Source organism: Ambystoma mexicanum, chromosome 14 (assembly GCF_040938575.1).
Source record: "Ambystoma mexicanum isolate Mex_15411 chromosome 14, UKY_AmexF1_1, whole genome shotgun sequence".
Taxonomy (NCBI): Eukaryota; Metazoa; Chordata; class Amphibia; order Caudata; family Ambystomatidae; genus Ambystoma; species Ambystoma mexicanum.
In genome coordinates, this window is record NC_090940.1 from 170,260,993 (window position 1) to 170,287,554 (window position 26,562).

The 26,562-nt window shown below is 44.9% G+C and overlaps 1 protein-coding gene across 2 annotated transcripts in view; it reads left to right on the forward strand.

The window, feature by feature from the left end:
- CAPN3 (calpain 3) overlaps positions 1-26,562 on the forward strand; it is a 338,459-nt gene that overhangs the window by 257,940 nt on the left and 53,957 nt on the right. For both annotated transcript variants that reach the window (XM_069638824.1, XM_069638823.1), the window contains one exon: positions 14,573-14,630. In XM_069638824.1, coding sequence (XP_069494925.1) covers positions 14,573-14,630 — 58 coding nt within the window. The remainder of the gene's footprint in view (positions 1-14,572; positions 14,631-26,562) is intronic.

Consider the following 26,562-nt stretch of genomic DNA (forward strand, 5'->3'; position numbering starts at 1 on the left):
TTCTGCGACTTCCAATTGGATGTACTCTGAGTAAAAGGCAATACAATAGCGAAGGACATTGACAAACTTCAGTCTATTTGCTCTGCAGTGAAGTCTACATTTACACAGAGGTTAGTGCAGCTTTCACTGCACATTCACTAACAAGTCAGCACATTCCCCTGCACCACACTGCAATCCTACAGCGCTAACTGCAGATTTGACTGTTAAGCCATCACAACTCTGTCCTTTAGAGCCCACTTCACTCTTGCAGAACTGGCTGCACCTTTCACTAAGCATAGAATAACCAAAGCTTTGTGTGACAGACCACCGTCCAAAATAACAAATTGCAACTCCTCTTTACTTTGAGAACACCACCTCTAGGCTACAGACTACTGTGTCATGATGGGGGCACTCACACAAAGCACTAGGTCTTCTTTGAGCTCCACCTTGGACACAGAACACTGCTTCCTTTGGCAGAGGATGGTTGGTAAATGTGGACCACCACCGCCACCGCCACCGCCACCGCCACCGCCACCGCCACCTTTCTGTCACCCGATACCGGGATATTACAGGTGGCAGAGAGGCCGGTAACTTCCCATTCCATGAAGTCCCATGGGATGGGATTGCTGGAATTACCAACACTGTTCGCATCAGTGCCGGTGAGTCAGCATTTATTTGTCGGTAGGGGCCTGAACTACTAGCAGGTCAGGCCTGCAGTAGATCACTGCCGCCACGGGAAAACTTGTGTTTCCCCGTTCTGGAAACGATGCTGCTGCCAGAATTACTGGAATTTCTTCAGGCACTTTTTCCAGGCCGGGGAACTCGTAATAAGCCCCATACATCCAAATTAGGGGTTACGCTTTTTCTACTATTAATGTCTTGGGCCACATAATAGCAAAAATGGATGACCACTTAGGATGTATTCTCTGGTTCGTGGTAGGGTCTCGACCATTCTCTGGTGACCAGTGGATTTCTGTCTGTCACTGACACGAGGAAGGAAGATTGCTGCTGGAGGGATTGACACTGGTTAGGCCCAATAACTGCTTCAGTCTCACTGAGCTGACTGAGAAACTGTTCTAGTCTCCCTCCCGCCAGTTCCTGCATCCCCTCCGGGTCTCCCGTACCTCCTCTTACCTCCTCGGGGCTCTAGGTAAGTCATCAGGGCTTCCTGAGACAGGGATCCGCTTCACCGGCTCTTCTGATTTCTCTCTGTGTCAGGTTCCGCAACATAGCATCTCCCTGCACAGCTCTGTTTGTCTCCTTCCCTCGGTTGTGAGCTTCGATCTGCACTGACAGACCCAAAGAACAATTCCCGAAGCTGCTCAGCTGTGTTCTTCACGTCCCACTCCTGCTGGACTGCCAGCAGCATTCGGTTCTCCCGCACTGGAGATTGCCTGCACCTGCGTCCACTCATGGCTGTGCTTGACTCCACAGCCGGGCTTGCCTTCTCTTATTTGTCCTTTGTTGCTCTTTATACTTTGTAACCAGTTCCTCCGAGGTGGTTTACAAGAGTTATTTGACTCTGTTGATCATTGGATCCTCCTGCCTCCGCAGGGCCACCTCGTACCAGTATAAATCCAGCAAATGATCTTTGTCTCCTGAGTTTTTCCTTGTCCTAGTACTTTTGGTATTATGTTCTAGGTCACAGTAATACATAAATGTGTCTTCAATGTAGAGGCTCTGAACATTGGGGAGGGTTAAGGAATGTCGGGGAGTGGGCTTCCCCCCAGGTGATCGTCCTTGTCCCCAGAGGGGGAGTCCCACCCTATGAGCTCTGCCCGAATTAAACCACCCCTAGTGGGACTATTGGGTACTAGCCCATCTCCCTATCCTCATGGGAAATGGCTCCCCCTTGGGGAGAAGTCACAACACCTTGTGAATAGCCACACAATCTGTAATAAATGACACATGACAAGCCCTTATTGAAGATTACTACTGAGTCAATAAGCTCCAAGACAATGGGCCATTACCGCCCAGCTAATGCCCCAGGCCCATAGCTATGCTCAGGACTTAACAAAGGCCCCGGGGGCATTACCATGGGCGGTAATGGCCTGCCATCAAAGAGCTTATTGCCATTAGTACCCCGGCACGTTAGATTGGGGTACTAAGGTTTTTTTTCCTGGCTGCGAGACTGCATTGGATTTTGAGGGACATTTAATACAATTGCATGATTCTTTTGATGTTGAATTATATATAGACTAAAGTAATATTGAATTCATCTAATTCAGATCTTGAGACCAAACTACGGTGGATCTGAACAGCATTTATAGGTTATAAGATGCCACTAATAGACATCACTTCACCAATAGTCTTTTCAATTAAGCAATAGTTTAGGGGTGAGGATTGGTGAATGAGAGCAGTGCTTAATTTGTGGTGGTGTTTGCCAGAGATTAGCCCTGGCACTTTTTTCTGAGCTCTGCCACTTATTGTCTCAGACACAGTGTGATTATGATCTGTTTTGTCAACTTCAGTATTGTAACTGCCAGTCGCATAATAAACACCTATAGAATTGTAGAGGAGGAGGTACCTGTCTTCTCTCTAGTCCCCGCCCCATTACCACCATAATATTAGGATGACAGACGAAGAGCCATGATGGGGAACCCATGCCTGAATCCTTGCAATGATCCTGTACCACGTCGGGTATATGAGAGGCGATAGCCACTTAGACAACCCTTCAGAGTCTACCCGCAAGCTGACATAGTGGAGGAAACCTACCAAGAAGGATGCCCTTTGCCGAGCTGTTGAAATGCAGCCATGAACAGAATGCATGTGCGTTAAAACAAAGTTCAACGACAGCAAAAGAATGTCATAAAGAAGATATAAGACCCTATGCTGAAACAACATGAAAGTATTTAAGGATGACAATGTAATTAAAGCACTAAGAGAAACATGTACTCCATGATACAGTACTCACAAACACAAAGAATGAAGTGAGTCACTGGTCAATAACTGTAAATACGCCAAAACGCAAGGTAGAAAGAATACTTGGAAGCTTGCTTATGAGAGGTATATATTAAACATTTAGGATGACCATTAGAAGAAGATGGACAGCGGCTTATGTCAATCAACCCAGCTACCCCAAGATACGAGCCCAGGATCTTAAAGTGGAAAGATGATGAAGTTGTTTTCCCTTGCAAAATCGAGGAGTACATTGGCTTGAAACTAAGAATGCTATTTCGAGAGATGAAGGAAAGCACAAAGGGAGTCCATGAGTAGACCATGTGCGAGGACATATTTCCCTAAAATTAGGAGGAACAGGAACAGTTACGGATGCCAAATACTGGACAATTAAAAGGACATGGGGTTTATATGGTATAGAATGAGCAAGTCTCTAAAGGCCAAGCGAAGCAACTACACCCATCATAATTGAATCAAATGTTGTTAAATACACTGCCGATAGGGACAATTTCATGGTTGCTTGACACGTGATGGAGAGCTCGCAAACCAGGGCTGTTCATGAAGTCTGAAGCTAAGATAATGGGGTGCCTACACTCCCTCGAATCTTCATAGACAGTGCAGACTGGCAAGGTCAGCCTTCAAACTGAGGACACTGGCATGAGGCCTACTGAGGAGAGAGGGTAGACTAATTGGGAAATCAAGGGGAGAGCTGACGTATCTCCATGCACCTGAGTTTTGATTCTATGTACATGCTGCTAGCAAGCCGAATGTCCAAGGTTGCATTTGGGTTGCCAACCAATCAGAAAAGCCTACCATGCACTTTTACATACAATGTTGCAAAGAACTATTCTGCTGCCATATTCTCGTCTATGACAAGTTTATTACACCACGTGTATGGAAATAGCTCAGGGTGTGTCTCACAGACGAGAGACAGACAATGAGGGACTAACATGCGTATTATCTATCTGTAGACATGCTCCCCTAATCCAACCCCAACCTTCGATAGGTTTTACAGTTTGTCACGTAGGATAACATCATAGATGGCACATCCAGCATTATATAAACTGAGTATATTCTAAAAGACATTGCGAGTCAGCATGAATTGGTTTGATGAGTGTTTATTCGCCCTTCTTTACTACTTTGTGATTAAAGCAGTATTTTACCTTCTTCTTTGAGTCTGTCTGGTTATTTGGTCTGAGATATTGTATTGGTAATTGCATCTAGCACACAGACGCTTCAATGTGAAGAGCATATTATCACATCAAAATGTAAATGATGATTGTGACTCATGTCAAGACACAAGTACATTATTTTATGTGTATGTTGATTGGTGTGTGTAAAACACACATCTGCTGTAGTGACCGACTACATCCTTCAAGCACCATAAGCTGGTGGGAGTTGCAGCTTTAACCCCATATAAGTTGACAGCATGGGTGGCAGCCGTGGGTGGTGGCAACAGTGGGAAGGGAGCTGCCCATCCTGACATTGAGCCCCGGCACTTATTTCTTTTAACAAATTAAGCACTGAATGAGAGGTGTGCTGTAAAATATATCCCATGCACAGATGTGCTGTGAGCCATGGAAGCGTGACACTGTCTGACCGATACTGCACAGAACAGTCATAGAAAAAGGTGGTGGAAGAAGGAAGAGGAAATTGAAGGGAGAGTGAGAAAAAGGAAATGGTGAGATGGGATGTTATAGTAGGATGAGGGCATGCTCTGTAGAGAGAAATGGAAGAGAGGGTTGGGAAATGGTGGGTGTTGAAAGAGTATCGAGGTAGGGGAGTGGTGAGTAGTGCTGGTCCTTTTCATTTACAAGTAAATCAGGCCTAATGGAAAGTGTCTGAACCCTTCCATGAAATACTATTCTCTGTGCTGGCACCATGAGCAGGCAAAGAGCACATGTTACCACAGCTGGAATTGGATTGGACAGGTGTGCTGTGGACCACTTCAAGGTAATATTTTGCCTATATAAGGGTGCATGCTGCCCCTTAGTTGATTAATGTTGGGGTTACAGTCTGCTCCAAAGTACTCCACCATAGAGGTGAATACAGAAAGCTCCACAGAGGTGGCAAACTGTTCTCCCTAACATCCCCAGGGCTTATTTGGAATGATCAAGGGCTCACTGCAAGTGCTCCCTACAAACCTTCCTGGTTGGGAAGGATAGAAAAAAAGAGCCCACCTTTCCACTAAGACGCTGGACTGGGTCTCCCAGTAACCACAGAAAAAAGAAGTGAACCCTGGTTCTCTTGGCATCTCTGAACCATCTGTACGCTGGTTTGGGCACCTTTGAAGCATTCCAAGCTGCTACAAGGGAACCGCTCAAGTAATCTCAGACCCAGATGCAAAACGCCTCTACATTTCCATGTTTCACTCGATGCCGAAGATCCTCCATTTCCAAATCTGTGACCCATCAAGTCTTTTAGCATCCCCAACATGTCACCACCTGCCTGGGTTACAATCTTCTCCGAGATATAAGGCGCTGCTGCTGCAGTACCACAATACTGTGTTGAGCCCCCTCATCTCTGAAGGAAAATCGACTTCTCCGTACCAAATGCTGCCGAGACTTCAGCGCCACCGACCTGACACTGCATACCGTACCGAGCATCTTCGCCCAGCAAACGTTGCTGGTGTCACACAGCACTGCATCCTTGGAACCCATCGCCACCACTTTCTGACTTAACACCAAAATGACACAAACTCCAGACTCCATGCTGAAAAGCCTGGCTCAGCACTGTTGAACCCCAAGACCAATAGGCAAAGGTATTTGAAGTAACCCTGTCCTCTTGGTCCACTATAAAGGACCCTAGTGACTTGTAAGCCCCCCCTCTTTCTTTTGAAAGACATATTCAATCACTTTGACATTTAGCTGCTGACATCTTTGCCTGAGCGCCCATGTCTAAATACTCAGAGTGCCCCTTTATTTTAAAGCCTGCTTTCTCTGTGTTTCCCCTTGCAGAGGTGTGCCAGTACGTTTTTATTCGCTGTGTTCATATTTCTTAGTTTAATTCAAGATTATATTTTGCAGAACCTTGGTTGGACATTATTTTATTTCAGTATCACAGTACTATTGTTTGCTTCGCTCCTGTACCAACTCACAACCCTCCTGCTGATTATACATAGCTTGCTATCTACCCGCCCTCCCCTAAACTGTGAAGGAGGTATATCTATTGAGCTGTGTCTATTTCATCTTTGTGACTGGGATCACTGCTTCTTTATTAGGAGTGTGGGGCAGAGTAAGAACTTTATTCACTAGTCCTGCGAAGCAATTGTGATTTTCCCACAGTACCAATACACTGTTTCCCTGTGCAAGCCTACTCACTGCTTGGCTGTGTGGGTGCCACTGTTTGATGGTAGCCTTTGTGCAGTTCTAGTGGGGTTGTGTTGTACCCTGGGTTGTCCCAACTGAAAAAAACAATTTTAAAATCCAATACAGTCACCTGGCCAAACATTGTTCCTACAAATTAGGTAATAGGGTACAGCTGTGACCATATATTACCACTATTCATTAGATCAGATATGACCCATCTCCGAATGTGTCAGGGATTCATGCCAGAGTTCACAATTGAGCAAAAACTCAGGAAGGGCCCATTGCAAGTTGAATGATTGGCCAGTGTCCCAAAGCAGAGTAGAAACAGCAAATGGCAATCTGGAATGTTTAGACAAAGGTTTATAAGGGTTATTTACAGGGTTGGGCCAAACTAGATAAATGCTACGTAATACACCAAGATGGCTTCTCCTTGGGGTTAACTCTTCAGAACTTAGCTTGTACATTTAAGTCAAGTTTTCCTCCCTTGTGTAGAAGCTCAATTCAGTTATTCAGTTCCAAGGGTGTACTATTTCTTGCCTCTTCAGATGAAATCATGTCTTCTGATTCTTATCATTAGTGCACCCCTATTCCTGGGTCTCTGGGCGATGTGCACCAGCTTGCTAGTCCAGCACAAAAGTAATTGCTGGGGCAAAGTAGTGGTAGGTAAAAACCAAAAGCTTCCACCAAGAGCTGGTAGCTTAAAGTTTACCCAGAGGCTACATTACGCTGCTCGTCACCTCCCTGGTACATGGCTCTTGCTTTTCTCCCCACCCTCCTATCTGCACTGCCCTCCTTGATGAGTGCATCCATTTCATCCCTAAGGGGCCCTCCCCTTGACCGCAGGGGCCTTTGTTACTTGGCCAAATTGTTCAAATGTATACTGTGAGGCAGGCATGGTATCAAGAGTGTTGACCGAGACAACATAATTCATGTTTTGAAGACCTTTATTAAAATGTCAGGATGGTGTAAGGCCTAACATGCCCTATAACTAAGGTAGGGATTTCACCTGCCTAAAGAAGGCGAAGGGAAGTCAGTGTCCGAAAGTCCAAATCAATTAAGTCTGTATCAAAACCTATGCTTGTCCTCATATCTAGAAATAAACAGGGTGTGGGGTTTCTTATTAACAAAAACAATGTTCAAAAGCAAAGTCTCAGCTGTCCTCAGCTTCATTCTTCTTGGGCTTTCTATCTCGGGCTCAATACAGTTCCAATAGGTGTTCAGCTCATCAAAGTTCAAACAGGCCTTGAGGTTCTCTTCACCAAGCTCAATATGGTACAGTTCACACAAAAGAAAGAACCTATGATTCCCTTCCCAAAAACAACACTTCTTGGCTCCTTCGGTTATCAGAGTTCCCTTCCCCAAGATTTCAGTACAGTGTTTCAGTGGCTTACTCACAATGCCCTGTGCTGGTCATCATTTAGGGCTCAGTTATCAGACACACGGTCCACCCATCACAGGTCACCCATCCAGGAACCCTATGCTTCTGCTTGGCTTGCTTTAGAATGCCTGATCTTCACAGTAGAGAGCTCTTTGGTCTAGAAGCAAATGTCAGACCAGACAGTCCACCCATTAGGTCACACAAGCACAAGTCTCTGCACTAGATGTGGTTAGCCCCTCGCAGGCCCTTCTTCCTTGGGCTTTGGGTTTTCCACAATTGGCTTCCTTTTTGGCTAGTGTAACCCTTTTCTACATCCGTCTTTTGCTTTGCCACAAGCTCATAAATCTTCCTCGCATTTATGGTTCAAATACTTAAGTGTTTGTTCAACTTGCCTTATGCTTTCATTCGGTTCACAGCGTTGCTGAAACAGTGTGACATTCGCTATGTTAGTTTAACTTTCAAATGTTCGCTTGATATTCAATATCACTTGCTCGTAATCAAAGTAGCAGTTTCCATTCAGTTCGGTATTCAATAGGATGTGCTTTCACTCATATAGCACTTTGCGTTCAGTTCGATATTGAATATGGTATGCTTTCACTCATGTAGCACTTTGCATTCAGTTCGACATTCAATATTGTTTGCTTTCACTTCGGCTTGCGGACCGTTACTTGCCTGCAGTCCCAGGGGAGAGCTCCGCTCTTCCTGTGTCCTCTGACACTCGCCAGCACTTCATGTCTCCTTTCTGCAGCTCCTGCTGTTCCTGCTCTACTCTTCCAAAGCCGGGAAGCAGGCCGCATATGTGCTGCTCTCTCACCGGGCACGTCCTCCCACACGCCAGCTTCCCAGTCCCCCACAAAGAAAGCAGACCGCGTTCTTTCTGCTGGGAGATGCTTCCTGCAGCTCAGCTTTTTCAGCAGCTCTGTCCGGCCGCCTTCCACGCTGAAGGCTCCCAGCCCTGCACATGCCACGTGACCCATTCTACTCGGTTCCTGCAGATCTTCCCCGGATTGTTGCCCATCTTCAGACTTCCTAGCCTTGCCCCAACCCAGCGGTTCTCCTTCTACCATCACATGATTGCCTCCTCTTCCTTTGTACACGTGAGCCCTCTAAAGGGGATTTAGGTGTGTGGTGTTGTCTTGACCTGCCTGGCTACAATGAGCCCAATTAGTGGGACATGCCTGACCTTCAGTACTGCATGTTCTTACACCTCTCTTCCTCGTCTCGGCACTAGAGTGGTGTTTGTAATGGGAAGTGTGCATTGCTCCCAGTTGCCTCTTCCTCTTCTCAGTACTTGAAGGGTATTTTCAGGGAAAGATGGGGCATGAGTGGACATAGCCCATGCAGGCTGAGGGTAGGTTGCCATTCAGCACTCTCTCCCCAATCCCCAAGAACCCTCCACCCAGGTGATCCTCCCTCGCTTGTCCACCCCCTGGGTCGAGATCCAAAACCAATGGCTCTTCCCTGGCCACCTGAGCAAAGGATCCCTGGGGAGTAGCTGTGAGAGTGCCTTCTGGTTTCTCACTATACACTTCTTTCAATGGGGATTGGGTTCCCTAATCTTTCTCTCCAGACCCAACTTCCCATAACAGTGGAAGGTTCTTCTCTTGACTTGTAGCACCATGGGATGAGCTTCAAAGCACGGACGATGTCAACCTGAAAACGGATTGTAAGGTGTCCCTGCCTGAACTTGCAACCTACCAAGACCCTCCCCGAGGGCAAAGCTCTGCCCCAGTGCCAGCCAAACATGACCAGATATCCGAGGAAGACCAGGCATGCTGCTCTTTTACCCTGACCGTGCAAAGTAATGAGTCACAAGCTCTCATAAACTCCTGCCCTCAGGAGACCTTGCTGCTTGTCCCTGCACAGAGCCAAAGAGGCAGGAGCACCGGGCACCAAGCTCACTGCAAACGAACTTCATCTGAGATCTGCTCCTCCTGCTACTATAGAATAGAAACCAAAGTGAATGTCGGCACTATGAGTAACGCACATGCTAACTGCGCCACTGATGCCGGATTCCCATTTACATCTTCTGACAGGGGATCTATGCCTCCACTAAACCTGAAAGGTGCAGTGCACCCCAACCTCAGCAGGTCTTCTTTGGCTACTTTGCATCTTCAGTGGCTTTGTAGGAACTGCCACTCAAGAACACCAACATCTGGAACCGCTGTGATTGACCACTAACCTTTGTGGGACCTAAGCAATGTCTGACCATGACCAGAAACTGTCAATGACATGTAACACGAAGTTTCCATGGCATGCACTCATATTAAAAAAGGTGCCAAGGTGGTTCTGATGCAAAATCCTATTTATAACGTTGGCAGTGACCTCATGAGGGGTTTTTCAGGGTCACCAGCTGCAACACCTGGGGACTCCTTTGGAAAAGCTGGCGTAACCCTTGCAACCCCAATAACAATGATCACAGGTGCAATGCTAGTGAACCAAGTGCTTTCTAGAGCCCTTTTCGCTTTTGGCAGGTCCCAACCCCTATCCATTTTGTATGCCCCCGGGGTGATCGCTATTCAAATCCTTTTCCATTGTTTTTTTCCCCACTGGAAATGTGCATTGTATGTATTGCACATGCCCAATTCTCAGTGCAAAAAAAGTCAAACAAAGATGATTTCCACCACGTTAAATGGAAAAGGGACCTAGTCCCTTTTCTATTTTCTTAGAAGCGATGGTGTGGAAGCACAGGCGACCAGCAAGGAGAGGTTACCTGGGGAAACCAGGAAAGAGTGGGGAGGTTGGGAGTGTGGGGATGGGTGGTATGGGATTCTGTGAAGGCATTATGGACAAGGGGCCTGAAGGGTGCCTGCCAAACAAAAACGCCAGAAAACCGATGTAGGCACTTGAATAGCCGAGAGAATGTCGTCCACCGATTCAACCCGCCACCTGATTGGCCAGTAGCATTGCCCAAGTTCAGATTTCCTGTACATCTGTGTTAATATTCCTATATACATTGTAATACTGTAAGACTATCTTCTCATCTAAATCTGTACTCCTAAACTTTGTAACCACGATGACTCACACATCCACTAGGAGGTGAGCCAAGGACGCCAATGGATGCCTTGCAAGCCTACATTTAGGAAGTTAACAACGCCAGATCCTAACCTTAGTCTTTGAGGATCCCTCCTAACTGGCGTTAGCCAGAAGCGTTCAATGAAATGCCATCAGCGCGGACGCTCTCCTAGTGGGTGTGAAAAAAGAACCCTACATTGCTGATGGGTGTCCATAGTGTAGACCCATCCATGAAAGTGTCAACCTTCAAAGCATACAGAGAACTGAGACTGTATAGCGAAAAGTAACCAGTAAAATCTGGTGAAACAGCTGTCAAACAGCCATCATGAATCCTCTTACCACATTTAAAATGTGCGGGCGGCCAGCAGAGGATGGGGGAGGTTATCGGGGACCACTCCCATCCACAACTTTCCCCTTCTCCCATGGGAGGCGCCATCCAGATGTCGAAACCAATCGACAGCAACGGCCAGGTAAGACACAACGCACTAACTCTTATTGTCAGTAGTTACATGCGCCAAGGCGACCGCTAAGGTACATACAATGCATTCTTCCAAATGTGACTGTCATAGTGCAACCAGTATACCGACACTGTACGAGTACAGAATGCAGCCAGATGAAGAATACATCAAGTGCTTCTAGGCACCTGAGCAAAATAGCCATCTCTTACTCCCTGAGCTTTGTGGATTGCAGAATGCAACCAAGCTCGAATCTAGGATAATGAGGAATACTGCCCATGTATTGTTTCTAGATACCCATGCAAGGTAGCCATCGCTTCATTGCTGAAGATTGAGGACTGCAGCCACTTTATTACTTCCAGGTGAACTCAGAATGTAGCCATTACACTGATCTAGATGTGCACAGAATAGTCCTTTGGGACCCTGAGTTTACTGTACAATCGAGCACGGATACTGAACCCAGGCGAAATAAAGAAAGTTAACGTTGCTTGGAATCCTGACGAGTGTACGATATAGCAGACAGCTCACCTAGAAATAAGATGGCAGCCTCCACGCTTATCCTAGGAGCATGTAGAATTTAGCCCTTCATTAAGGCTAGTTGATTTAGCGTTCAGCCATCTTACTAATTCTGGGTCACTGGTTAGAATGTAGACCATGCATTTAACCTCTTACTCTCCACGCATAGGGAAACTAGCCGAAGGCATGGCCGCAAACCCACACGCATCTGCCATCATGCACCACTCGAAGACACTTCGCACAACACGTCTGCCAGAAGGATGCAGCTGCCATTCACGACAGAAATTCGATATGCAGTTGCCCACCTAACTTCTATCCCGCTCTCTCTTACCCCCTCCAGACCACTTATCACCACCCATCCACATGCCAGCTCGACATAGGTGGATGGCAGGGTGTTGGCCACCCCTCATATCTTAAGCACTGGCCAATATGCACACACGCATACTAGCACCTCCTCAACATGGTCCCCTACCTGGTCTCCGGACCCCCAAGGGCGTTCAACCCACATCGTCTTGTGACCATATTAATGGTGAAAGGCGCTATACAAATGATACGCACTACTAATACTACTACTAATGAGGTTTGTCCCCTTTGAAGGATGCCTCATGTGGAAGGGCAAGCCATTGTTAATTAATAGCCAGATCTCTGAAGTTGAATTTTTTTCTACAAAGATTGGAATCACTATGTATTCATTGATTATACCAATGAAGCCGACATTTTAGTATGCGTTTTCATGCTCCCCTCCCCCACCCCAATTAGCCACTTATTAAAATATTCACCAGTATCATGATTACAGTTATCATCTCCTCCACCAAACATGACTACAATCTCTTACTCCCTTACTACAAGCTTCTCTACTACATCTTCCCTTGAGATCTCCCTCTCTCGTTCCCACCCCTGAGTCCAGCGGCCCTGCTGTAGCCCCACCCCCAGGTGCCGTTTCGTCTCAAGTCCAATGGGTAATTTCCCCTTCTCTCTTTTCCTGGCCCCAGCTGCCTTACTTTCCTCATTTTAGACCCATTTCATTCTCTGTTTTCATGAAGGGTTGAGTATCTACAGAACCCCCGTAACCTCATTTCACCCAAGAAACATTCCCAAATTCTAGCAAAAGATTCTATTGTACCCAAGTTCCACACAGTCTCCTTTACCAAGAGGGCTACCTTAGTTAACATCTGAGGTCATATTTAAGCGATTCTGTGAGTTTTCCTTCACTGCGCAGTAGTACTCTCAACCCTTGCTCTCTAAAATTCACTCAGCATTCCCTTTGGGCCACGATGAGGCCCTGTGGCTGTGGCAGTGGTAGTCAAACTTGTTTATACTGAGCCCCGCCTTGAGTAAAAATATTGTTTCTCTGCAACTCCCTCCCCCTTAGGGGTTGGCACCCAAAGGGTGCCCAAAGGATGTATGGGGGAGGGGCGGCTCTTTAAAAAACGATTAAGGTGACTCCTTTTAATATCAAATATACGCACTGAAAAATATTCTTGTATTTTATAGGAAAAAACTGTCATCTTAATCCGTTTTTAAATACACTGGGCCCCTCGTTTGAAGACCACTGCCCTATGGTGATTTTGAAGGCCCCACTAAAGCAAGCACCAGGTTTCCGCTTTTGCTTTTATTGAAGTACCAATTCTGCCTTGGATGGGGGGTTGTTCTCACAAGGCTCTTGCCCCTCCGCTGAACTATAATGTGCAGTTACAAGTCTTGCTTAGTTTTGGCCATAAAGTGGCACTTAATCAGACCCTTTAGCCAAAATATTGCATTAAAGTACAGCTAGGGAGAAATGCCATTATGAGGAGGGGCACAAAGCTTTCAGGTGTTGTTTGCCCATTGACTGCCCTTTTCACTGCTAATCCCTATGGCCATTCCCATGCACTACCTGCCCCTTCCTACCCAAAACACATCCTCCTGGGATCTATACGAGCTAGCTTTATCAAGCCTAATTATTAAACCTTGTACTCGAAGGGCCTGCCAGTTTTCTTTCAAAGCAGTCTTCTTAGAGTCAATGGGCCTCATTCCGAGTGGGGCAGTCTGGAAAAAAGGGTGCTGGTAAGCTTACCAGCACCCTTGTTTCCGGCCCACCACGCTATGAGTCTGCCTGCAGGGGCCATAGCGGTAGGCAGAGTCGTCACGGAAGCATCGGCACCGTTAGCAACGGTGCCGGTGCTTCCGTCTCCCCACTTCCATGGAGTTCTATGGGACTCCACAGGAATGGGAAGTTATCAAATCCGCCACCTGACTTCCCGCTTCACCGGGACTTGTAATCTCCCAGTGGCACCGGGAAGTCAGGCGGCGGATTCAGTGTTTCGAGATCGGCAGGTACCGGCGGGTTACCGCCGACATCTTAATGAGGCCCAATGATTTAATCGCATCTGTAAACATGCTACTGGTCAGCCACTCGAATTTATGTCTTGCACTGAAGTCCTGTTAAAACAAGCATTGACAAAGCCAAAAGTTTTAGCTTGTGTATGTATTAGACATTTGCCAGGCACTGCTATTAGATGCCCAGGTACTCCCCCCATTTTGCACTTGCTACCATCAAATGGCCAGTTAATACACTAAACAGTGCCTTTCCCATGACTACACAAAAGTCAAAACTGTTGCCATTGACAATGCTCGTTTTTCCTTGACTTGAGACTTTGACTGGATCTGAGTCGCGAGCAGTTTTTGCACCGTATCCTTTACAGTGTTGTCCTTTTTAAGGCAATCGCCAAATGGAGAACATATTTTTGTGTGCAGTGGTGTGAGTGCATTTTCTTTAACATTTTCAGATGGCTGAAATGGCTGGATCTCGTTTGCTTTCTCTTTTTTATAAAATCCTTGCCAGTTCATGAGGACCCTTCTGTGATGTGTGAATGAACGCAGGGCGCAGTATGTGATCAGACGAGTGGCGCATGCGCAAACGTACAGAGGCGCAAACATTTGCAGCTTTAATGTTGGCTTTCTTTAATTCATCAAAGATTGCCGGCAAGATTCACTCTGTTATCTGATGTGGATGACTGGCCTCTTTCTCTTTTCTTGAACAGGACATGGAAATAAGTGCTGAGGAGCTGATGACTGTTCTCAACAGAGTACTTAACAAACGTGAGTATGTTCCTCTTGCTTCGCGCCACTCAAGCATACGAGCCAACATTTTCCATTCCATTCGGGGGAATCTAGTCCATTCCTGCTTCCAGCTTTACATTGGCATGCTTGTGTTCCTGCTGTCCGCCCGCCCCTCATATGAACCCTGGACTACAGGCCCCAGAATGCAAACTTAAAACCAGGACCGCACTAGCAACTCACGAATGGAATGGATAATGTTGGCATGTAGGCTCAAACTATTGGCGCTCTATTTGAGAAGACCAGACTTTAGTGTGTTTTCCGCTGTGAGGGGAATGGTTACAAGAGATGGATGCATTTGGAATTCCTGCTCTCCAGGACCAAGTTGATCCATTTGGACATGATTTAGATGACAATTCCATTGTCGATATCGTTTTTTTTTATAGCTCAGAGCTGTGATTGTTGTGGATTTGTGGGTCTATGATTGTCCGACGTTTCATTTGTTTGTACAGTACAGGGGTCTGATTGACGGGGAATGTGTTGCCTGACTGCATGTTGCCCTGGGAGACGATTATTTTTTTTAAAAAATGTGTATTTTTTATTGAATTAATCAACTTTTCAATTAGAAATATCAAATTAATTTGAAAATTTAAAACAAGCAAATTAACATAGAAATAACATTAAAATACAATGATTACAGAAGGTACACAGAACACAATTGTAAGCAGATACCCATTTACAATCAATGTAACATAGTGGCACAACTTACATTAGTAATTAAAACCAAACTTCATTCAGCCCAATATAGGTGTTTTGAATTCTCATATGGTTATCAGAGGCCAATACACAAATTGATTAATTTAATTGGACACTATTGCATTGTAATTACTCTTGTATAGTAGATGGATTGTTCATGTATGAATATATTGCCAATTCCAACAACCATGAATCAGAACCATGAACACAGCTAGACAATGTTTCAAGCCAACATCCTTACTTTCCTGAAGATTGTTTTCCCCCTTCATTTTAATAACAAGGATAGCAATTAATCAAATGGTTCTAGGACAGTAAACACTTATATTTAATCATTCAGTGCTAATGCTGAAAGAAAGTTTACCGTTGCTAATCTAATGCTAATTGAGGGAGTGGACAGGAGTAACTGCCATCTAGTATCAGAATTCAAAGAACCCAGATATTTATAATGTTTGCCGAAATATTTTAGACTTTCTGCTACTAACGCGATGCAGTGAATTATAAGATGTCCTAGTGTTTCCTTGCATCCTGGCTTGTTGCAGAAACGACAAATATTGTTGCTGGCTTGTAGTAATTTTCGATTGGATAAAAGATCACGAGTAGGCCAAAGGTTCAATCTGAATCGGAGGATGGAGGATCTGAAGATAGGAGACAGGGATCTGTATAGATACGATTCCATCACCCAAATTCTTTTTTCCCCAAAGGGATTTTTTGCAAAATGTTTATACGTTAAACAGAGTCTCCTCGTCTCCATCCAATCTGCCTGGTATATTTTCAAGTTGGCGCGATCTGGATTGGAGTCAAGGACTTCTATGGTAACATCCGCATTATCCAGAATTTGATAAATGCTCATGGTCCAAACTTTGGGAAACTTATGATTGGAAAAAAACACATAATTTGATAGCGTTCTGAGCAATGTGCCCGAGTTTGAGTATGAGACATTTCCTGAACATGGCACAAAGTCGCTAGTGATGCAATGCATTCAACGATACAAAGCCTAATTCACAGAGCAGCCATGCTACCGGAGTACACTCTGGGAGTTGCAGGACCTGTCTCCAAAATGTGCCCTCAAGTTGATCGAAGAAGGCTTTTGGCAAGATACTTCTCGAGTCCATACCATATAAAAGGACCGGTGTAACCTTCTGTGCATAATATATCATGGCTGGACTTAGGGAGAACTTGCCATATTTATGAATGATGATTTTTGTCTGTGATACAGCTGATGTTAATTTACACTCCAGTTGCAGCAAGTGGCTTCTGTTTTGCATATCTTGGTCTATAATCATCCCCAAGAATGTGTAATGAGATACTATGTTGAGACGAGCATTATTAATAGTCCACAACATTTTACCTTGACTGGATTTCTTCGGGTTGCATGCCAAAACCTGTGTCTTTTGCAGATTGATCACCAGTTTATTTTCCTCTAAATAATATGCCAGGGCATTCATTAATCTCTGAAGGCCTATCAGCGTTTTCGAGATAAAAGTTAAGTCATCAGCATAAAACAGTGCTTTGATACTCGCTTTAATTTAGGGGAATCTGAGATAATATTTTCAAATGCTTCCCTGACATCATGTATGAAGAAATTGAAGTGGGCTGAAGCAAGGATGCATCCCTGCTTTAGCCCTCTCGATGTATGAATTGATGATGGTAGTAACCCTTCCGTAGTCATTCTTATTTGCACTGAGGTATTAGAATGGAAAGCATAAATTATATCACACAAAGTAAGAGGACAGCCTGCTTTCTTAAGTCTGGTCAGGAGAAGGACTCGTGAAACGGAGTTAAATGCCAAATGGAGGTTGACAAATGTGAGGTAACTACGTTGTTTAGTCAGTTGGCCTCGCACCTTGATCGCATTAAGACATTAAAGATTAATTCCAGTCGCCATTCCAGCTACAAAGCCAGTCTGATTTGGATCACGTTGGTGATGCGCCTGGGTCCATGCATTAAAGTCTTGAAGAACTAAGCAAGCAAAAACTTTACTGGGGCATCCAATAAGGCTATCAGCCTGTAGTTGGTAGGGGATGAACGGTCACCTTTCTTAAAGATCGGGACAATCACTGATTTGCACCACGAAGTTGGAATTGTGCATTTCGTGACTGTCCCAGAAGATGTTATACAAGATGATAGCCCAATTTCGAGAGTCTGCCTTAAACATGGCATTGCTAAATCCATCGGGGCACATTGCCCTTGAGCCACTTGATTTTTTTAAATTAGATCTTCTATAATTTCGACATAGTGATGCAAATTTCATGCTTCCGATGGCATCTGAGAATATACCATGTCATCGAATTCTGCATGAGCATACAAGGTGGTATAATGTTGTAACCATTGATGTTCCATAACTCCATTTGCTTGGCTCTAAATTTGCATGTTGTGTTTAGTATTATTCATTTAGTGCCATATATGTGCTAAGTTCTTGTTATGCAATTATGTGAACATGGCTTCACTATCACACTGGAACAACCGTGCTCTTCTTCCTCGTATCCAATTATGATAACTGCATTTGGCTGATTTTTTAGAGCTATAAGTCTCTCCTCTATCGGCAATTTGGTGATGGCTTTCTTTTCTCTCCGCCAATCTGCTCTTCTCGCCCTTACCTCCGGATCAAAACAGTGTTTATGTTGATATGCCTCTGATCTGGCTGTCATCAACAACCACTAAAAGTCATCCAAGATTTCTGTATATTGCTTATTGGAGCGACTTTGATTGTTCTGCAGTAGTTTCTCATTCAATGATTGCAAATTATCGTCACACCAATGAAAGTGTTTTTTGGCATTGTTGATTGATATAGCCGGCTTATACCATTGCGCTTTCGGGATATTTGGATCAAGTTCCCAGGTTCATGTCAATGAAAGCATATTATGGTCGCTCTGGGGTTGGCGCACAATTTCAAATGCATCTACTACAGCGAATAGATGGTTATCGATATAGATGTAATCGATGATGTTTTGTGAGTTTCCTCTCCCCCATGTGCTCTGTGGTGGAACATCACCGATCGATGATCCATTTACCATTCTAAAGTTTAGTTCGGACATAACTGATCCATCGCGTTACATCCTGTTAAGTGTCCTACATTGCGTTGTTCTTGTTAATGTTGTATATTGCATCTACTGTAACCAAGCTAAAAGTATACTTGTATCTTCTGTGCTAAAGGTGCCCAGATACCCCCTGGTCAGGTGCGCCATACAAATAAATAAATAAACAAACAAACATCAGGGTTTCTTGCTTTAGGTCCGGAATTAATGCACTCCAAATTAAGGTCTCCGATAATTATAGTAGTGAATATGTTTGCAGTCATGAGAATGTCGTCTAGCAGTGATATTAGTGCTTTATAGAAACTATCGTCTGCCCTACCTGCCGGATTCCTATATATGTTCAACAGGGCTATTTTACAGTCAGAGCAATTTATTTGTACCAGTTGTAAAACATTATTTGTTGCAGCCCAGGTTTGAATAGTGAGACCAGAGCTTTTTTATTTTTACAGCTACTAATAGTCCAGAAGTTCGTCTACCACTAATTGAAGGCTTCGTCGGTAGTAAAACAATGTCATGGTCATCCCATATTGGTGTTATCATAAGCCAGGTTTCCTGGAGGGCTATGATGACAAATTTGGTTATATGGTTATGTTTGGATTATTGTAAATGTGTGTGACTGGGGTATTCCAGCTAGCCAATTGTATTTGTTTTTTTAGACTTTTCTACTGATGGTTATGCCATGCCATGTTGTTGCATTGGCAATTGCTGGTCTCTGGCATGTTCACAATTATTGCAATTTATTGTGGGCTGTTCATTTTTAGTCTCAAATTGAGTCATATTTTTGATCTCTGGATTTTGGGATATAACGAAACCCAGCCTAAACAGATCCATCTTTGCCCTCCACACTACATTCAGAACCCACCAGAGCGTATCCAAAGTCTCACAATGGAGAAGTTCACCACACTCAAGAATTGAAACTGCTCTATGTCCAGGGAGGTGACGTATTCTTAAGCAGGGACATCTGCAAAGATGTTCAATATACTAGCTCTGCAAAGGTCATATCCACTATACGACAAAGCGCGACATTTCATAATCAATGAATGTGCATGCGGTATGGTATTGTCTTTAGTAGGTGCAGAGCGGCTAATTGACTCTTCTTTATTGATCGCGCTGTTCACCTTGTTATTAGAGAGTGGCCTATTTGTAATTGGTAGTTGAGTTGTGAGGCTGTTGAGAATCGATCATTGTCTCATCCCGCCACTGTGTTGGGGGTTTCATTGACGTTCCTCCCCACTGGACTCCTTCTAATATTGTCTGATCACCAGTAGCATCTGTTTTTTGCAGATTCACGCTTTGATCTTTAAGACGTTCTGCCAGATATGCATCTACTCCCTTTTTGATCTCCATACCTTTTTCCTCAAGGAAAGGCTTATAGTTAGTCTGCGATTTGTTTGTTTCTAATGTGGCTCGATTTGCTGCTTGTGATTGCATTATTCTTGCCGTCGGCATTGGGAGATCAAGGACTGCAATCAAGTCATTTAGGGGTTTGTGTGTTAGAGAATGTTCTCCAATTTATTCCTCATGAGTGATGGGGCGTATATTATTTTTTTTAAAGTCGTTTCATTGCCTGATGACTTCGAATTTGCTGCCTAAGTTGGGCTCTTTAATGCTCTACAGATGGCCCGAATGAATGGTTTGGCCCTCTTAATGCTAGATTATTTGAGGGCCTGCATATTATATATATTTTTTTTGGTTGTCTCTTGTTCCACCAATTTAGGTTTGGTCTTTCGGGAAGGTTATTTTTGTAATGTTGCTCCCTTTTCAGTGAATATATCAAAATGGTTCAAAGTGGTATTAACACGTTGCAGGGAGCCACTGACCCAGGAATCATGTATTGTACAACTGATGTGTTTATGACGTCCTCTCCTACTGGTTTAATCACTTGATCAAACTGGGGAAGAGCAGAGGGATAATGCATCTGTCTTGTTGTTTGCAAGTCTGGCAGAGACGGTGCTGGACATAATTTTGCTTTATCAGGTAAAATTAGGTTACTTGTTCCAATTTGTATTTCACGTGCAATCCAATCAGAAATCAATTGGATTTGTACTGATTGTTGCGTCATTTTGGCATCTAAAGATTCAAAACGTTTAAATAAACTTGACATTGTTGATTTAACCGCTGAAAGTATTATCTCGAGCAATGTATTCTGACTTTCATGCATTTGGGGTGATTTCATTTGTGATAGCATACGCCTTTGCAGTGTTGGTTGTGCATATGACACAGTGTGAGCTCAAGAATCCATTGAGCATTTATCATAGTAGTTTTGAGAGGAGGTATTACTCATGTTGTGCGACAATTCACACACACTTGGATGAATAGATCTGTCTGAATTCAAATGGCTCAGATTCGAACCCTCTGGCACTGCCTCTGAGACAACTGAATCTACTATAGTCCCTCGCTGAGGGGAGTGAACTACTCCTAATATTGTCAAATCAGAAATCACTTGTGTTGTTTTAGGACTTTTCTGGGTATTCAGGTCAATGATATTGGTCATGCTAAGGGGAGCGCCTATGGGCGGCGTAGGCTCGCTATTAATACCCTCCCCGTGAGCGTGCTGAGGCATCTGCTGTTCTATTAGAGCAGGTTGCAAGGGTGTCACAGGCATGCACTCCGGACGAATGGAACAAAAGTCACGGATATCCATGTTTGCCGATGTGCACCTATTGGCTGTCACTGGTGTTAAAATGATTGTCTTCTGCTAAGTTTTCCTTCGAGTTTGAATGCCCTCAGCCGCCAGGAGCTGAGGCGTATTTAAATGATCAGGCATTCTTGACTTTAAAGAATAGAGATGTGCTGGGATACATTATTTTCTCTTGTTTAGGTGACCCCTCCTCTTATTATACAGATACCTCCCAAAAAAGACTCACCAATTAGCAGTTAAGAAATCACGATTGTCGGCACACTCTGGTCATCACTTCGCCGCTTCAGCTAAGCAGCAAATCGGTGCTTCCAGGGTGCTTCACACAGGTGCGCGTGTGCTAGGTTTTATGGGGAACTTCCAAAAGGGGCGGAGCCACGTGTAATAGGCCACAAAAAAAGTTCCAAATGCCAATTGCTACAAAGCAGAAAAGTCCAGATCCACGTCCACAGGAGCAGCACGAGCTGGGAAAAGCGATGCTTCCAAGGTGTTTCACAGAGGTGCGCGCCGATTACCTTTGGCTTGCTGGTGTAGGGTGGGGATTGGAGGGGTGCATGAAACTGGTGGTGCAAGCTTGTCAAAGTAAGCTTTGAGAGGAGTTGCGCGTGCAATGATGGGCGAGTCGAAGCTCTGGCATTGGGTTTCTTGGGGTCTCCCATGTGCCGGTGCATTATCTGTCTAGGCGAGCCTAGCCTGCGCGCAGGCGTGAGGGTGGGAGTTGCCCAGAAATATGTCCGAATGTGGGTGATGATGCAGGAGTGCACTGCACTTGACGCTGCAGTCTAGCATATTGCACTGGAGCCATACACAATGGCCGTTAAAGACCCTACTCAAAGCATATCAGCTGGGTCTGTCAAGTCCAACTGCACACATTCTATAATTGATTAACTAAACGTTTTAATATCCATGTATTTTCTCCCATGTTGCAAATGGTTGCATGACCCTTTTTGCACATCATTGTTCTGATGTCCATTCCACGTCATCCTTGCTCTTCGGTACACCTATATTTCCAGTACTGTACGGAAGCCTCCAAGAGACCCCGACATTCAACTTCCAAGTTGCTTCATGGATTTGGGAAAACGTGAAGGAGGCAGTTGGGCCACAATGAGCCCAGAAACTGGGCATCTGTTTACTACTGATAATACTTTCCCACCAAAACCCTTGCCTCCTTTTCAGCAGCGTTGCTGGGGTGGGGTGAGGGGGCTATAGCCCCGGGTCTTTTGGTTATAGACCCGGATAGAAGCTCAGGAGTTACAGCCAAAAGTCTAGCTAGCCCCGAGTCTCGACAGTCCCGACATTAGTGTAGCATGGGATCTTTTCCAGATCTACCAACACCCCTGCTCCATTTCCATTCACTTTGGGCCTCATTACGACCCAGGCGGTAAGTTACCGCCTGGGTCGTACCTTTACCACCATGGCGTAAACTATGTTTACGCCATGGTGGTTGGCGGACTTACCACCCCATTCCGAGGTTGGCGGGGCGGTAAGTCCCCATTAACCCATTTACCCTTCCCCGTTCCCATTTTTGCCCCATAGGGCATAATGGGAGTGGGGAAGGCGTTAATTACGCCACCGTAAATTACGGTGGCGTAATTAACAACAAGGTCCCTTAGCGCCATGGATTTTAACACCTGCTAAAAGCAGGTGTTAAATCCTCCATGGCGCTAAGGGACCTCGGAATCAGGCGGTAAGGGTCGGCGCTGTTTACGCCGCCGTAAACCCCTTACCGCCTGGGTTTGACTCTGTTATTCAGGAACCATGCCCATCATTAATGAGCCTCACAACCCATTATCCAATTGCGCTACAAGTAGTTCATATCTTATTTGAACTGGCGGTCCCAATTTTAAACAGAACCGAAGAGCTAGCACATCCTCCACTTTTTTCGGGACTCTGTCATGGGTACAGTGGTTAAAAATAGCAAAGCTGAAAAAGCGTAGGTCTTGTACCGTGGCCATATTGGAATGGAAAAGTGAATTAAGGAAACTGTTTTAGAGCAGGGGTCTGCAATATTTGGCTCTCCAGATGTTTTGGACTACAACTGTCGCCAGTCGCAGGGTCCACAAAACTGAGGCAAAATGGAAAGTCTCAGGAATCGGGTGTAGGTTAACAAGCAGTAGGTTTCAAGAAAAAACGGGATTAGGTCAATGATATTGGTCATGCTAAGGGGAGCGTTTGGAATTTGTAGTCCTGGAGTTAACCATCATAAATCGAGGACTAGAAATCCCAGAATGCAAAGAAAAAACTGGACTGAACTAGCCTCTACTAAATGTAATGGGTCATGTTGGCAAGTTTGCTGAAACCTCTAAAGGGTACGGCACTACTGTATCCTGTTCTATCCAAATCTAGAAGCCTTCTCTCAAACTCTGCTTGGCCTCCTCGACTACCCTTGTGGCTCCTCGCCCTCCATGTGCTGCTTCTCAATTCTGCTCTCTCTTCTTGCTCCGTTTGCATGTAATTCTCTACTCCCGGACATCCGAGAAACAGTCCACACCAATTTGTTCAATACCAAACTAAAAACCTACCTCCTCGACTCAGAGTTATACTTTTAACCTACCTGTAATCTGCCTTCAAGCTACCATTTTTCCCTCAGTTTATAACCTCCCTCTTTCCCTCTGCCTCCTCTCTATCACTTTATCCATCATGACACCTGGCTGCACCGCCTACATGCACGTAAAATGTCCAATGTTGGTCAACCTTAATCTATGTAAGTCCAGTGATGGATTGTCTCTAGTTACTGTTCCACTTACTCCCCTCCATAGCCTGGTCAGAATCTACCTCAAACTCATCCCATTGTAAGAAGCTCACTGCTTCCAGTCAAATCTGATTTCTTTTCTATCGTTAATTCTTTTGTGATTAAAAGAGCATTGTTCCTCCCCCTATATAAATAAATAAAATAAGCTGGTGGGAAACCTACACAACAGAGGACAGGAGAAGATACTGCAACTTACACTTTAATAAATAGCTGAACTATTCAAGTCTCAATAAAGGGGTATTGGCAAAAAAGTGTTAACATACCAGGCTATTGAAAAACCACAGATCTGAAGAGGTTAGAGAGGTCTGGGGAGACACCACCCTCATGGAGAGAGATCTCCTGTTTCGCACTGCTATATGCAAGATGGCCAGCCAGTCATGTTTTTATTTCCTTGGAATTGTGGGACTTGTCGTTTTTCTAAACTTAAAATGCTAAAGAAATCTATGAATTCCAGAATTCAAAAGAAAAATCAAGACTTGGTGGACTTCTCATGCATTGGAAGGCAAATGTAAGAACACTGCAGGGACAATCTGCAAGCAAACAAGCTTCTGGTTGGAGGAAGTATAGCTTCTAACCACCATAACACTGTGAAAAGACAGCCCTAACTGGGACAAACTACACCAGTATAAAGGCCAATATCTAGACGAGAAAGCAGGAAAGTTTGCGTTCCAGCAATAATGGCACCTTTGATAAGTATGAGCTCTGGGATCCCAGGGTTTATAAAGGCAGCTCCCGGCCAGCACACAGGTGTTCTTGGAGATCTATGTGCAAACCGTCAATGTAGCTCCCTCTAATCTTACACACTAAAAATCAGCCTTTGTAAACAGATCGAATGCTCTGTAATTCTACAGGTTCTAAGTTCACCAAAATTCCTTGGCCTGACGAGATGGGCCTCTGCCCAACCCCATCAACCATAGTAGGAAATCTTGGAACGAAAATGGACAACACCCTGACTCTTGATCCAAAAGTCAAAGCCATCGTCGGAAGCTGTTTCTCCCAGCTGTGCATGCTATACCGCATGTTACCTTAATTAACATTCACCCACAAAGCCATGACCATAATTTCCTTAACAGTACCCAAACTAAACTATGCAAACAGACTCTATCTCAGACTCCCAGATAAACTAAAGAGGAAACATCAGAGTTAAAAAATGCAGCAGCAGGACTACTTCTCAGAAAGTACTGATTTGTACATGTCACGCCAGAAAGTACTGATTTGAACATGTCACGCCAGCATTACGTACTCGCCACTGGTTTCCCATAAAAAAATTAGCTAATTTCAAAACCCTGTGCATAGCCCATCATTCATACCATGGAGGGGGCCTCCCTTCCTTCAGAAGTAGATTTCAACACTACACTACTTCCAGAACACTTCGGTCCAGTAATGCTGCACTAGTACAAGTCCCCAACTTCAACAAGAAACAGCAAGCAGGATCCTGTTTTTCAGTTCTGGCCACGAAACTGTGGCAGACCCTACCCAAACATCTCTGTCTGGAGGAGAACCACCTGACTTTCAGGGAAGTGCTCAAGACTTGGCTTTTTAACCAACCACTTGGAAAGAAATGAAAAATAATAGCGACCAACTAAAAACTGTGCACCAGAAACGTAGGCTAATTTAGACAAGCATTTTTCAAAACTCTTGCCACTGCCATCTGCAGGAAACCAACCTGACTTATGGAACTTCCTTTGCGTGGCACCGGTCTGCATCTTTAATCTCAGTGAAATCTGCCACCTCTCCATGCCCTCAACCCCCACTCCATGCCCTCACCCCTCAACTAACTCCTCACTACTAATCTTGCATCCTTGCACATCCCACACTCACACAGACAAACTCCTAGGTCTAGTGTACTTAACAGATTCAGACCCTATCCGTCTTTCAAAAGCCATTCTGCTGTTAATTTTTGCTGTCCACAATCTGGAGGCTGCCTATATTGCTAACCTGCCCAGCCGGTACAACCACAAAAAACAGTTCTATGTGAATCTCGAATATTAGAGGCTGCACACAAAAAGGACAGTTTTATTTTTCCGGCTGATTTTGTGCAGCCTTTAATATTCAAAACAAATACATTTTTTTCCAAAACCCCTGGCCCAGCTGACTGACACGCACGCACGCATGCACACACACTACACAGACCCCTTTCATACACACACACACCCCCCACTACAAACACAGACCCCTTTCATACACACACACCTTCTCCCCAGCCCACTACAAACACAGACCCCTTTCATACACACACACATTCTCCCCAGCCCACTACAAACACAGACCATTTTCATACACACACCTTCTCCCCAGCCCACTACAAACACAGACCCCTTTCATACACACAGGCACACACACACACACACACCCCTTCTCCTCAGCCCACTACAAACACAGACCCCTTTCATACACACAGGCACACACACACACACACGCCCACACCCCCACACCCACCCCTTCTCCCCAGCCCACTACAAACACAGACCTCTTTCATACACACAGGCACACACACACACACACACACACACACACACACACACACACACACACACACACACACACACACACACACACACACACACACACACACACACACACACACCCCTCCTCCCCAGCCCACTGCAAACACAGGCCCCTTTCATACACACAGGCACACACACACACCCACCCACCCCTTCTCCCCAGCCCACTACAAACACAGACCCTTTTCATACACACAGGCACACACACACACACACACACACACACACACCCCTTTTCCCCAGCCCACTACAAACACAGACCTCTTTCATACACACAGGCACACAC